This window comes from Poeciliopsis prolifica, unplaced genomic scaffold (genome assembly GCF_027474105.1).
Source record: "Poeciliopsis prolifica strain line A6 unplaced genomic scaffold, Auburn_PproV2 SCAFFOLD003, whole genome shotgun sequence".
NCBI classification, from domain to species: Eukaryota; Metazoa; Chordata; class Actinopteri; order Cyprinodontiformes; family Poeciliidae; genus Poeciliopsis; species Poeciliopsis prolifica.
Genome location: NW_026562378.1, coordinates 17,695,699 through 17,710,078, shown reverse-complemented (window position 1 = coordinate 17,710,078; position 14,380 = coordinate 17,695,699). Strand labels below are relative to the sequence as shown.

General features: G+C 36.8%; 1 protein-coding gene across 15 annotated transcripts in view; it reads left to right on the top strand.

Annotated features, from left to right (window-relative positions):
* atp2b2 (ATPase plasma membrane Ca2+ transporting 2) overlaps window positions 1-14,380 on the top strand; it is a 67,157-nt gene that overhangs the window by 45,439 nt on the left and 7,338 nt on the right. For 14 of the 15 annotated variants that reach the window (XR_008605807.1, XM_055027535.1, XM_055027534.1 and 11 more), the window contains 10 exons: window positions 4,891-5,132; window positions 5,949-6,183; window positions 9,793-9,972; window positions 10,104-10,191; window positions 10,377-10,483; window positions 11,833-12,024; window positions 12,312-12,525; window positions 12,606-12,817; window positions 12,933-13,040; window positions 13,161-13,343. Coding sequence is in view for 13 of the 15 variants with exons in the window: in XM_055027535.1 (XP_054883510.1) it covers window positions 4,891-5,132; window positions 5,949-6,183; window positions 9,793-9,972; window positions 10,104-10,191; window positions 10,377-10,483; window positions 11,833-12,024; window positions 12,312-12,525; window positions 12,606-12,817; window positions 12,933-13,040; window positions 13,161-13,343 (1,761 nt within the window). In the remaining 2 variants the exon portion in view is untranslated. Of the gene's footprint in view, window positions 1-4,890; window positions 5,133-5,948; window positions 6,184-9,792; window positions 9,973-10,103; window positions 10,192-10,376; window positions 10,484-11,832; window positions 12,025-12,311; window positions 12,526-12,605; window positions 12,818-12,932; window positions 13,041-13,160; window positions 13,344-13,950; window positions 14,081-14,380 lie in introns of all 15 variants that reach the window. The other variant, XR_008605808.1, reaches the window with a different exon arrangement.

Below are 14,380 nucleotides of genomic sequence, written 5' to 3'. Positions count from 1 at the left end.
GAGAGATGTGGAAACGCTCCCCATACCTTCTCATTGTGTTGCTTTTATAAAGGAATAGCTCAGTGTTTTGTTACAAAAATAATAATAAAACATTGTGCCATGTAGATAGAAGTAGAACTGGTATAAAATAATGGATAAGGTCTTTCTTGAAACAGCAATTTAAAGTTTGTAATTAAAATAGGCTCCAGCTTGTTGTTTGGCTATTAGTACTGTAGCATATGTCATTAAAACAAATGTTAAAAGCCATAAACAAAAATAAATAGTACACATTGATATAAAAATTCAATACTCTCAGTCATTCTCATATTGGGTTGCAGCCTGGTCAGAGTTTTGTACAAGCACTGTAAAAGATTTATTACCTCTGTACTTCAGCTCAGCTCTTGGAGCAGTTAAGAGAAACAAGTTGGTTGACTGTAGTGCTCTGTCTGAAGTGTAACTTTGAAGTAGGCCTCATTAAGGAGGATGCAAGGCCATGTAAAACTTTAAAGATCAATAATAAAAGCCTAAATTTGACTATAAAATGGAGTGGGAGCCACAAGAGTGAAGCACCTCTCACCCTGCAGGGTGAGAGGTGTCCCCCCCTCAGAGGAGACACCTCTGAGGGGTAAGAGGTGGGGACACATTGCCAGTCCATCACAAGGCAACATAGGGAGCCGTAAGACAAAGAAAACAAAACAAAAGAAACAGGCAAGAATACTATACATACCTGAGGACATAATTTAGAGTATAGTTCAACCTAACTTTGATGTTTCTTACTGTGAGAAGAACCTGGAGAACCCAGAGAGAACATGCACACTGAAAACATGCAGAAAGGCTGCAGGTCGGGATTCAAACGCACGGCTTTCTTGCAACAATTCTACCATCTGCACCACCGTGAAGCTCCAGTTTCAATAGCAACATAACTTTGATGGACTTTCTCTCTCTTTTTCTACATCTTAATTTTCTTGCCACAATTGATCCACATTCATTGACCTTGGTAACTATTACCATTCAGACATCACAGAGCAGTGTAAGTTTGCAGTGTTAGACTTTGCAATATGATAGGAAAAATGTATCTAATTTCAGCATGAAGGCTGATAGGTGATTTAGTTAAATGTCTGCAGAATTTATATGGTGCATTTTGTAGAGCAGTGGAAACATAGGATGTTCAGACAGACTGAAGCACAGTATGAATATTTTCTTTAATGACTTGGTGATAAAATACATCAAATCAGTATTTGGAAATGCTAATGTAGTGAGTGAGTGAGTGTCAGTGTGTTTTTTTTCTTACCAGGAATTGTTTTTAATAAAATTTATCTAAAGTTTTATATTTTACTTGTAGAGTGAGTAACGTTAAGACAGATAAAATAAATTGTAATAAATGGATATGGAAACGCCTTGAAAAAGACAATAATGTGATGATGCATTGGGAAACAAAGCAAGATTTGGATAAAGAAAAACAGTAGAAAAGAGAAAAACTGCAGTCACATGACAAGCATTCTTATAATAGACTGTTAGGCTTTATTTCTGCTCCCAGCATGCCCAAGGCTTTAGCCTGGTTGGCCGGTCTGACTGTATGGAAAGCTACAGTATATTCTGGTCCTTCATGCAATACGAAACCAAGATAGAAGTGGAGGCTAAGGGATTGGGGGACCTTGTAAGACGGGGGAAATTGATAAGGTTGAGGAGAAAGTCACCCAAAGCAAGAGAAAAGGAATGAGATGTGAAAGAATGAGAAAGAGGACGAAATGCACATCGAGGCACAAGGAAGGCAACAAATCGCTGGGTGGTCTGTGAAGAAAATGACAAGAGAGAAGGAAGGAACATGAAGTATGGATTAAGGAGAGCCCTGGGTGGAATAGGAAGTAAAGTTGCCAGCTCTCCCTCTGGCATATGTCCTTGCCTGCAGGATCACCCGAGGACCAGGGAGAGGGCAGCTGGTCCTAAGCCACATCCAGGCCAGGACATGCCAGCAGTAGCTCTGTCACGCCAACACTTGGCGTTTCCTGCCAGCTACTATCCTCATGCGTAAAACTAACATAAAGAAAAAAATCTCAAAAAGGTCTTTGGAAACCTAAAGCAGTGTTTGTTTGTGTCCCATATTTATTATCACAATATGAATATGTTTCTCCTTCCTCTGTCGTCACGCAGCAATGACTAGAGTCTCTGAATCCATATCAACTATATCTCTCCAGCTTGTTAAAAGCTTCAAGATAGACTGTGGTTATTTGTGGTTTAGGTGTTTAACTGGATGTTTCAGCAGAGAGCTGATTCCTCGAACCCCACCAGACAATATTGATGAGGCTATTTATTCCATCCTGTCATTATCCAATGACAGGCAGTGTCTTCCTGATGTAATCACTGGTCATTAGGAAGAGGCAATAACTCTGTTATTTAACACAAACTCAGTATACAATATTTATGTTCTTGTCTGTGTTTATGACACACTGCTAAAAAATAACCAGATACATTGAATTTGTTGATGTTTGGTGTTTAGATTTTAGTGATTAATGTGATTTCAGAGGACTTTGTAACTCCTAGCTTGTACATGCAGGTTCTCAGCGGAAGAAATGGAAAACCCGTGACTAGCTCACTGATGTTTAATTTAATCTGTTTTCAACGAGGTCTTGCTAAAGTATTCCTATATCTTAAAGAAACTGAGGGCATTTGTTTTGTTTTTACATAGTTTTATTTCTCCAGACTATTTCAACAGCTGTCTTCGTGATACGTGATCCGATCTGCACCAAATTATCTGTGTCTCATCAATGATAACTGCTCAAAATACTGGCGAGGTAGTTTGATGACATCACTTCAGCCCCGCCCACTTATAGTCCTTGATCATTTGTTCTTCTGGTGACTCCTCCAGCTTCATCCTATGTTTGAGATTAAAACTACAGTCACAGTTAATATCAATACATCACACGTTCCAAAACAGGAAGTGACAATTCTTTTCTGGAAGGGTTGGATTTTGGCCGCATTTTCAATATATGCCACTGTACACTTGGTGACATAAGCCTCAAGATGATTTGAAATGTTCACTAAATGTGCCACCTATGATTTTAAATCGTAAAAGCAGAACGATGAATGAAACTGAAAAAAAATACACATTTTTGGCAGTTTAAATAGAAACCTCACAGTCCACACTGTTAATATAAATAAAAAACATTAAAGAAAAATAAATTATGTCTAAACTTGCCTAATTATTTGTGCTGTGATTTAAATCAGCTTCAGAATGTGCGATTGCGTGCAAAAGTGTATTAAAGACGAGAGTGAATTACATGCTCATCTGTGTGTCTTGGGAAGCCAGACGTGTGAGCAGCAGTATAACTAAAGCTCAAGTTTGTCTGAAATACTGAAAATACCTTTAGTTTTCTGTCAGAGCAGCAGATATTTGGCTCCAGATTGGTTCCAAATAGAGTTGAGGCTCAGGAAATACTAATAAAGGAAAGCTGGAAAAAAACATAAAGAGCAAAGCAGAAAAGACTTAAGGACATGTGTGAAGTGAAATGAGAGAGAATGTTTTAAGAGAATCAGAGCCAGCGAGTAAGAATCCCCAAGTGGTGCAAATCTCAGTCCCTCGATTCTCAAGTCTCGACTGCCAAGTGTTTTTTGCCCAGCGTTACCATAGGAACGCTGCGCCTCACACACGCCGGCCACGCTCAGTCGCTTGCACATACAGTGAGCACACAGCAGTCCGCCATGTACTGTACAACCTCACAGGCCACATGCACACGTGATTTTAACTGGTCCGTGAAAGTCCACAGTCTTACCGTAAAACTATGAACAAAGTGCCTTTCCACCTTAAGAGCTGGAAAAAAAACACTGCATCATAGCATTAAGTTTCTTCATGTTTCTATTTTTTATAGATGCAAAAATTGAAAGAAAAAACGAATAAGAAATAAAGTGACAATCATTATTTTTCATGTTGGACTTCCTAATGTGGGACAATTTAAATATCATAAAATGGAAAATAAACCATATTGAATAAAAAAACAACCCAGTGTAAGTTGTTCTACTTGTACTGAAAACCAATTGTGAGGTGATTATTAACCGCTTTTCTTCGACTCCTTTTGCTACATTAACTTTATTTGCTATATTTCTTGAAGCAGTTATTGATCTGTTTCTTTTTTGCAATTAAAGTAATTTAAACATGCATTTTACATGTTATTGTTGTCCCATAGGCTTGTGAAAATGTTTACAGCCGATGATGTCTCAACATGTCAGAAAAGACTCTTTTTTTTCTGTGCAAACACACTGACGTTGTTACAGTTAATACTAATGTTTTATGCTTTTGATCTCATGTTTATTTCTGTTTCGCTCCATTTAAACTATCTACTCTGTTTGTGGTCTACAAGGCAGTGGCTTTCTTTATTTGTCAAAGAAGTGACTGACAAAGTAAATAAGAAATAGATATGAGAAAAGTATTTGAGTGAATAAGTAACTGAAGAAATGATGTTCTTTTTACCTTTTGTTGTTTATTGAAGCGAATGGTGTTGAATCCAGGATGTGGCACAGCAATAAGCAGAAAAAGCAAAGGAAGAAGATGGCTAATATGCTGCTGTATTTTGCTGGTTATAAATATGAATGTTTACTGAGTCATACACAGTAATTGCATGGTTCTAAACATGTAATTACATGAAGGGTTGAGCAGCTGGCCTGAAATAAGAATGTCCAAATTTGATTCTCATCTAATCTTTTGCTCTCCCACACACTAACCCTGTCACCTGCTTGCTAGTCAGTTATCACCGGCAGCTATTTCAAGTGTTGCATTGGGCATGTCTCATTTTACTGAAGGAAAGAGAATCTCAACAAACTGAATGAAACTGAACAAAACGGTTCTTATGCCTTGTCTGGGGTTTTGATTTAGTTCACTTAAAAAGACTTGCATGTGTTTTACTTGTTTTTCTTCAGCCCCCAGATAAGGAAGGTGGTCTACCCAAGCAAGTTGGAAACAAGACAGAATGCGGACTCTTGGGATTGGTCCTGGACCTGAAACGGGACTACCAGCCAATAAGAAACCAGATCCCAGAGGAGAAGCTTTATAAAGTCTACACCTTCAACTCTGTCAGAAAATCAATGAGCACTGTAATCAAACTTCCTGAAGGGAGCTTCCGAATGTACAGCAAGGGAGCCTCTGAAATTATTCTCAAGAAGTGAGTCGAGTATTCTGGGTACTTGGTGCAAAAGTTAAGCCTGTTGAAGAGACCTATTTGTTTTTTAAGTGGTGGAAATTTGTAAAGAAAGTTAGTTTTTTTTCATGGGTACGGCACATATGGTCAACTGCTGGGAAAGCCACGTTACAGTTTAAGGGGAAATAAACGTTTTGTAAAAGATTTTTGCCAAGAAGCATTGTTACAACAAATAAATAGTTGATTGAACAACTACGTTCATAATTTATTGAATATAGTAAGGTACCGCTGATATTTTAGATGTAGTGTAGTTGTTTGGTTCTGTTGATTTAGACCGAGTTCAAAGAAGACATGCTGCTAAAACTTTAGGTAAAGGTTTTTTTTTAACTTTTTGTGTAGGCTGAGTTTTCAGTGGAATTTCAAAATTGTGTTTTTTCTGTATACTACATACATTACTTGACATTACTTCATTTACACTTAATATAAAACAATAATAATAATAGCAATATGATGTGTGATGATATGTGACCTATACAAAGTTTAACCCCGGTACTATCTTGGGTTATTTTTACTCTTTATGTCTGTACTTTATTGGTTACATTTCTTCATGTAGTATGCATAGAGATGCATACTTCATCTGTATGCATTTTGCATTGCTTGCTGGTTAATTTTGGTTATTTTTCTTGCGGCTTTTCACTGACTCAAAATACTTTTTAAATGGATGGATGTTTGAGTGGATGGTTTGTTTATTGATGTTTAGTGAAAATCTTTGTAGTTTTATCATTTTACAAATTAAAGACACTTTTCAGGTTTTTATTAGGTTTCACTGTTTTGTTTCAGATGCAGTCACATTCTGAATGAAGTTGGTGAGCCCAGAGTTTTCCGGCCTAGAGACAAGGATGAGATGGTGAAGAAGGTGATTGAGCCCATGGCCTGTGACGGTCTAAGGACCATCTGTGTGGCGTACCGTGACTTTGCCAGTGATCCTGAGCCCAAATGGGATGATGAGAACAACATCCTCACTGACCTTACAGCCATCTGCATTGTGGGAATCGAGGATCCTGTCAGACCAGAGGTAGGAGCATATTACATATATGCTTGGTGGAGAAGATATTGGAAAATGTGTTTATGCAAGCAGAAATCAGCAGGTTTTCCCAGATGTCCCACCTTTTGTGAGGGTTTAAATTGTTTATGTGAAACAATGGTTAAAGGTAAGGTCGTAGGTGCACATTGTACTTTTTAATACTTTCTTTAACCCAGGACTACTTTATTTAAGCACTCTAAAAACAGCAACTCACCGAAGGACTTAGTATATATTGTAGAAAAGCATTAAACATAAACACAAGAATATAAATTCTGTCATAAAATAACTCAAGCAAATAAATTGACTTCTTTCTTGCTGGTTCAAAAGCCAATGATAAAGACTAAAGCTACATCAAAATGGTTTGAAGACAGCAAGATGTATGTTTTTGGAGTGGCCCAGTCAAAGGTGTGCCCATCTGCATCAAGGCGTGCAGGTCTGATTGAGACCCAGCCACACAAACTCCATTCTGATTGCAGCCAAAAGTGCATTTAGTAAAATATTGCCTTGAAGCCAGTAAATATTTTTGTAGTCACATATCTTTCATTATGTTGTTTTATTTATTAGTTTGTAGAAATCAGTTGTCCCTTTGTAATAAGAAAAATTTTCTTTTGTCAGTTGTGTCAAAAAATATATATTTTGTTCATTATGATTGATTTGTAAAAACAATAAATTGGTAAAACATCCAAAAGAATTAATACATTGTAATAGGTGCAATATGAAAATAAAGCTATTTGTTCAGCTACTGATTATATTTTAATTAGGAAAGTCTGTCTCTGAAGCCCATTTTTAAAAGAGTGATGGGCTTTTTTTTTTTTGATGAAAAATATGTGATTGGTTTTGGTTTTCATTTACAGAGTTGGACACTAAGCTAAATAGTCTTTCACTTTCCACACTGCTAGATGGAACTGAGAGGTACCGAGGGAATATTTTAGGCAAAGTGGGGAGTCACAATTTATTAACCCCTCCAATTACTGCAGTGGATCGGAGTGTTGTCTTTCTCAACAACTGTAGTCTCCTAACCCGAACCCTCTCTGACTGATTGGCAGCACCCACTGGCGCTTAACTCCATGAAGATGATTGTTGCTCATCTGCTGTCTCTTCAAACACACAGTTTATACTCCTGCTAACTTGTATCTTACGAGACTTCATGGGTGGATGGTGCCGTATTTTAGTGTAATGGATTAGCTGATCTTCAATAACAGTGCTCCACTGATAGTACAAACGTAGGTAACTAGCTGACTACTGCATTATTAAACCCTTTCCTTTTATCTTTTTTTCCACCCTCTCGTCACTCAGAGGCAACGGCTATTACTCAACCTCTCCCCACCATGTTTTCTTCTCTCCACCTTCCATTATTTTATGAATTTAACCTTCTTCTGATTGCTCTTGGTCTTTTTCATCCGATTGTGCTCTTTTTCTTCATCATTATTCTTTCTTTTTTATTTATGTCAATATCTGAGTCAATTCAGGACTAACGAGAAAAATATCTGTAATAACACAAACAAATATAAACACACTTTGTGAAAAATAAGCAACTTTATGCAGCCTAGTTGTTTTGCAGGGATTTGTGTATTTGTATCTTTGTGTAATTGAAACACAAAATACTCAGAAAGGAATACAATAATTTCTGGTCAAGAAGGAGAATTGCTTGGCTACAATTGTCCTTGTTCTTCCTTTCAGGTTATCAAAGTTATAAATCCTCAGCATTTGTACAATTTTACTTGTACATCATTACAGATGTCTTTGTTCATCACCTTATTTGCCTCTATGAAGGTTTATTCTGTTGGATTCTCCTGAGAGGAAGGACTTAGAGAGAAACAGGAATATAAAGAGAAACAGAGACTGAGACAGATAAATAGATTAGAAATAAGATTGATGTAAGAATAATGGAGGTGGGGGAAGATGGGTAAAGAGAAATGGAGTAGAACGAGACTGTAACCAGATCCATATCAGGTACTCAAGAGGCTTGTTTTTCCTTATAACATCGAGACTCCTGCCTTCCTCCTTTGTCGGGTCAGACTGCGTTTTTCTTTCTCTCTCTCTCAGATGCCAAGTCAAATAGAGCTAAAACTTCAAGAGTAATAAAATGACAAACAGCAGCCAAACACCTTGACAATACATTCATAATATTAAAAAAAGAAATTCAACTGGAATACCTATGCTGTTTGTAAATAATGCACTTGCCACATACATAATACATACATATATATATATATATATATATATATATATATATATATATATATATATATATATATATATATATATATATATATAATATGTCCAAGCCTCACAAAATCTTTATATATAAAATATATTTTTTACACCAGATGATTCTACAATATTGACTGACAAACTTTATTGCTCAATAAGTCAATATCAACTGGTGGACATGCATAAAAATTGGTAGCTAGTAATCCAAAATTACATCTCATCTCAAAATATTGCAGCAGTTTGATTAACGAATACCAAAAATTTTATTTTCAATGGTTTAAAACATACTATGTTTTTGTACTTTTAAGGGAATTTGTCCAGTTTTGAGTAGCTTAATAACTACATTTATTCAACAGAGCCGAAGCTGCTTAAAAATTTGAAACAGGGCCTTCAACCTTGAGAGCAGTTTTTAATGGGTAAGCCTTGAGACCCACTTAACCCTGCTTTTGTTTCTGAAAGACGAAATGGACAATGAATGCAAGATTTTCTATATATTTTCTAATCTTGTAGGTTTTATAATTTAGGATAGTTTTTTCTTGTTTGTTTTTTTGTTACATATTAGTCAAAACAGAAATGTGTGGTTGTTTGGTCAACCTCCTTGTTGTGGATAACCTTCCTCACTCCTCTGTACATATAATCTTTTGAATGTGTGTAGTTGCACATTTCGGTATGTGTGTAGTTGTGCCTGAAACAGAAAAAAAAACATAGAAATAGAGTCTTCCATGTTTGTAAAAATCAATGTGGGCTCTCATTACTTTATGTGCACACATTTGTTTATGTGTGGGTTTTGAGAGCAGCACTCTCCCACACTGACCTTTGCCAAGAAGAAGATGTATTTCTGAATTAATACTGTTTTGCAAGCTGTTGATAACAGATTTTTCTCTGTGCCCTGTGTGCACAATATCTTATAACATTTAACCATTTAAACTCCTCTTTACAGGAAACAATGAACTTCACTGCACACAGTTCTAATAAAAAATAGTTAAAGAAAATTGTTCTAGTCTGATATAATCGAATCTATCAAGTATGCTTACATACCTTTCATATTCAGATTTTCAGAAAATAGTTTGTAGTTTCCCTTAGGTCCATTTTGTATGTTTTCCTCTCCAGCTTGCAGCTTTACTATTTTGCAGTGCGCTCATTTCAGGTTTGAAGCTGTAAGACCAACTGTACCCACACCACCAAATGGTAGACAGAGTCAACAGATCCTTCTGGAGTTGATGTAAACTGAAAACAGCACTATAGCATGATAAAAATGTTTTATAAGTTGCCAGAAGCACCACTACAAAAACATTTTGTGACTGAAATAAAACAATAATTTTGATACTTTAATAAAATGGCAGTTTTTAATAATTGGTGCATGCATCACATATCTCTGCCCTTTAGGTTCCCGATGCTATTCAGAAGTGTCAGCGTGCAGGCATCACTGTACGCATGGTGACAGGTGACAACATTAACACGGCCAGAGCCATAGCCATCAAGTGTGGGATCATCCATCCAGGAGAGGATTTCCTCTGCATTGATGGCAAAGAGTTCAACCGGAGGATCCGTAATGAGAAAGGCGAGGTACAGAGGATGTTGCCAAAATAACAGGGAGGAAAAAAAGAGAGCCTCGAAAATGATGGAAAAATATCTACACTGCAACCACTTTCTCTCTTCATTTTCAAATGTTTGTGTGCATCATGAAACCTGTGTAGGTGGAACAGGAGCGTATTGACAAGGTGTGGCCTAAACTCCGAGTCCTGGCCAGATCATCCCCAACAGATAAACACACACTCGTCAAAGGTAAGTTTGTGGCACAGTTTTTGGGAAATTGAATTGTGTCTGAATTTACTTCAAACTTACGTTTTGTGATGTTGGGTGTGTGTCTTCTTTTTTCTTTTTTTTTAACTAAAGACCCAAGAACTAATAATCTGATTGGCTGTATCATATGAACTGTTCTGCATGTCTTACTCTGCGTGTTTTGACAGGAATTATTGACAGCACTATGGCAGATCAGAGGCAGGTGGTTGCTGTGACAGGAGATGGCACCAACGATGGACCTGCCTTGAAGAAAGCTGATGTCGGGTTTGCAATGGTAATAAAACTAGTGTTTTTTCTTTAATTATATGTATTAATTTGAGCCTGATTTGCAGTGAACGTCTCCCAATGTCTTTTCCACTGCTGCATTATTTAGAATTTTCTCAATATTTATATTTGCTGCTTTAGAGTGCCCCCTAGCTGTTAGCTACAGTAACACACAACTTAATTTTTCTTCCATCTTATCCTCCAGGTGCATCAAATTAATTAAAAAAGAAAATATAATTTATGTAGCACTATTAAACACAGAATAGAGTGTTTCTACTGTGTATTTCTGTTCATGCTGATTATGGCTTAGAGTTTATGAAAACCAAAAATTCAATTCAATTGCTTAGAAATTTTGACTATGACATAAAGCTAATGACAAAAAGGGACTTTTTAAATGGCAATTTCAGCCTACAAAAAGTACGTCTGTGCACAGGACAGTATGTGCACATGGGGTTTGGTTGGAGCTTGCTTTGCATTAATTACTGTATCAGGCAATTCCTGTTGCATAGCATTATAGCCAGGTGAGATTGCTGGTCAATCTCACCTGGCTATGATTATATGGTCATTTAACAAATACTGGGACTTTTTCCAGTGTAAACCAGAGCCCATGAAATCAGTGTCTCCATAAAACTTTGCACCAGAGGGAAGCATGAAGGGCTCTAATATTTCCTGTGCTAAATTATGACTTGATGAAACAAAGTGGACCAACAAAACCATATGACATGGCACTTGGATTTTGTAAATTTTCACACTTTTAGCTTTCTCTACAGTGTTTCTTTCCATTCAAATTTCTGTTAATATGCTTGTCTAGAGCTCCCTGTGAACAGCCAGCTTCTTCAGCAATTATCCTTTGTGGTTTGTGTGTAATGCATCTTTAGTTTTATTTTTAAATTCAAATACAGAGAATAAAAAATTATTAAAATACATGTGTTTCTGGTTCATTTTTGCTGTCCCTTAAACTAAGTATTTAGTTTTTTACTAATTGTCAGAGCTACTGACAATTAGTCTGTGTCCCATTCATTACTTCTTAATAAGATTTTAGGCTTGTAATAATAATTTAATAATAATTCTTAAGAACTGTTTTTAATTGTGCCATGCTTGGTATTTAAAGAAAATAAGCTCAAAGAAGACACATGCATTTCTAGATTTTATTACTTACCCTTTTCAATCTTTTAATTACAATTTGTTTTTATCAGCGTTTGTAAAACAAAAGAAAAAAATTATGATGTCTTTGAACTCTTACCTAGTATTTACATATTGTTCTTCAAATTTCTTCCTAAAACCAATCCATGTTCCCAGAACAAGAAAAGAAAAATTAAAAATGGTTTTCTTCATTGTTGGTCATCTTTGCTCTTTCAGGGTATCGCTGGTACAGATGTGGCTAAAGAAGCTTCAGACATTATTCTCACTGATGACAACTTCAGCAGCATCGTCAAGGCAGTGATGTGGGGCAGGAATGTGTATGACAGCATTTCCAAGTTTCTTCAGTTCCAACTCACTGTCAATGTTGTGGCTGTCATTGTTGCTTTCACTGGAGCCTGCATCACACAGGTAAGAGGCATTAATTGGGTATCGATCTCCTTTTCTGGCAATAGTGTAGCAAGTGTTGGCATTCTCCTGTTTGGGCTTGAATTGTGTTATTGTTTTCTAATCTGTAGTTTTAAATAAGGTGACTAGAGTGAACAAATGTCGTACAAAATGAGCAAAATTATGTTTTTGTGTTAGAGTGATGACACAAAAACATCGTGTTGTTCGTAAAGGTTCAGTTTCCACTGTATGTTTCCAGTTGTGCTAGAGTTTTTGTTTTCTAAGTGGGAGTTTGCATTTGATTTCCACAGGACTCCCCACTTAAAGCAGTGCAGATGTTGTGGGTTAACCTGATTATGGATACTTTTGCATCTCTGGCCTTGGCGACGGAGCCCCCCACAGAGGCCCTGCTGAGGAGAAAACCTTATGGTCGCAATAAGCCTCTTATCTCCAGCACAATGACCAAGAATATCCTGGGACATGCCGTCTATCAGCTCATTCTCATCTTTACACTCCTATTTGCTGGTATGCACAGTTCACATACAGCACGCTACTATACCTAGTCAGAATTAAATAAGTTATTTTATATTCTCTGTTTCCACCAGGTGAGAAAATCTTTGACATCGACAGTGGTCGTAACGCTCCTCTCCATTCTCCTCCATCCGAGCACTACACCATCATATTCAACACGTTTGTAATGATGCAGCTGTTTAATGAGATAAATGCTCGGAAAATACACGGAGAGAGGAATGTCTTTGAGGGAATCTTCAGAAACCCAATTTTCTGCTCCATCGTTTTTGGCACATTTGCTATACAGGTTAACAGCTACAATATATTTTTATTCTATTGGTGAATGTGTTTTATTTCTCAACTAAGGATATTTTACATATTGAGGTGTCTGGAAAGTCATTTTTATTTTTTGTTCTGTGCAGATTGTGATTGTGCAGTTTGGAGGAAAGCCATTCAGCTGCCAACCTCTGAGCCTGGAAAAGTGGTTGTGGTGTGTTTTTCTGGGGCTGGGAGAACTGGTCTGGGGACAGGTAACTCAAATTAATTATTGCCTATTTTTCATGCATTCCTATTCCAAAAAAAGAAATCCAAAAACCTTTGCCTCAGTTTTTGGATTTAACCAAAAAAAGCTATTTTATTTTGTTGTGTAGGTGATTGCCACCATACCCAACAGCCACCTGCGTTTCCTGCGTCGAGCGGGCCAGTTGACTCACAAAGATGAGCTACCAGAGGAAGACGTAAATGAAGAGAATGAGGAGATTGACCATGCAGAGAGGGAGTTACGGAGAGGTCAAATACTTTGGTTCAGAGGTTTAAACCGCATCCAGACTCAGGTAAGATTTTTATTTCACTTCAGGATTTCGTGTGACTGATACCCGAAAAGACAAAATATATTTGCTTCCTTTTACTTTTTTCATCCTTCCCCTTGGCACTTATTTTCAGAAACAAATGTGCCAGAATAGCATGATTCTAGATGCTTTATTGGTCATCATCAAAGATCCAGTTTCTTTTATATTTTTGCATAATATTTAAGATATAAATGGCACAACGTTAAAGTCATTTTGTCTCAAGATAACAAATTTAGGAACATGAAGATCCAACTTTTCCTGGGTGGATGGAAGCACTGTGGACCATCAGAGGAACAAAAAATAATCATTGAACTTTTGTCATTGTGATGCGCTCTAACACCGACTTCACTGTGATAGTTAACTCTATTCTGCTTTTGTGTTACACTTGATTTCATCTCACTGATGTACACTAGTGGTCCTGTGTGAAGTTATCTCACAGCATCTTCACTCGACTTCACAAAAATCTATAGATCAAATTGCACTTGACTTGTCTAAATTTTATTTGATCAAAATCAATAGTTCATGCTGTTTTTATGTTGTTCTTTCACAGTTGTTTTAGACTTGACTGCTTTTTCACTTATTTTGTTTGCAGCCTTTGTACGTGTTCATGACCTACAAAGTGGGCAAGCGAAAGACGAAAGACATGTCAGGCTAATGTCCAGTATCTGAAATCTTAAATCCAAATCTGAAATTAAACTAAACATTCGGACCCAGGAGCTACGGTATGCATAATCCTTCAGTTGATCATCTACTTTAAGCTAAGTTTCTTTTTCATAGCTGTTCTGAAATCACCTTTTTGGTGCAAGAAACAATGTTTTATTTTATTAATTTCACAACTGAGTTATTCAGCTAAAGAACTGGGATTCAAAGATTCAGCTAAAGAACTGGGAACAATGTGTGGCATTAGTTCAGCTACTTTTCACGAAGTTCTTTACCTTCCCACCTAAAATCCCATTTTTACTAAATTGTCCAAAATGTCTAGACACAAAACAGGTTCACAGCTTTGGAGCCTCATTCTGCCT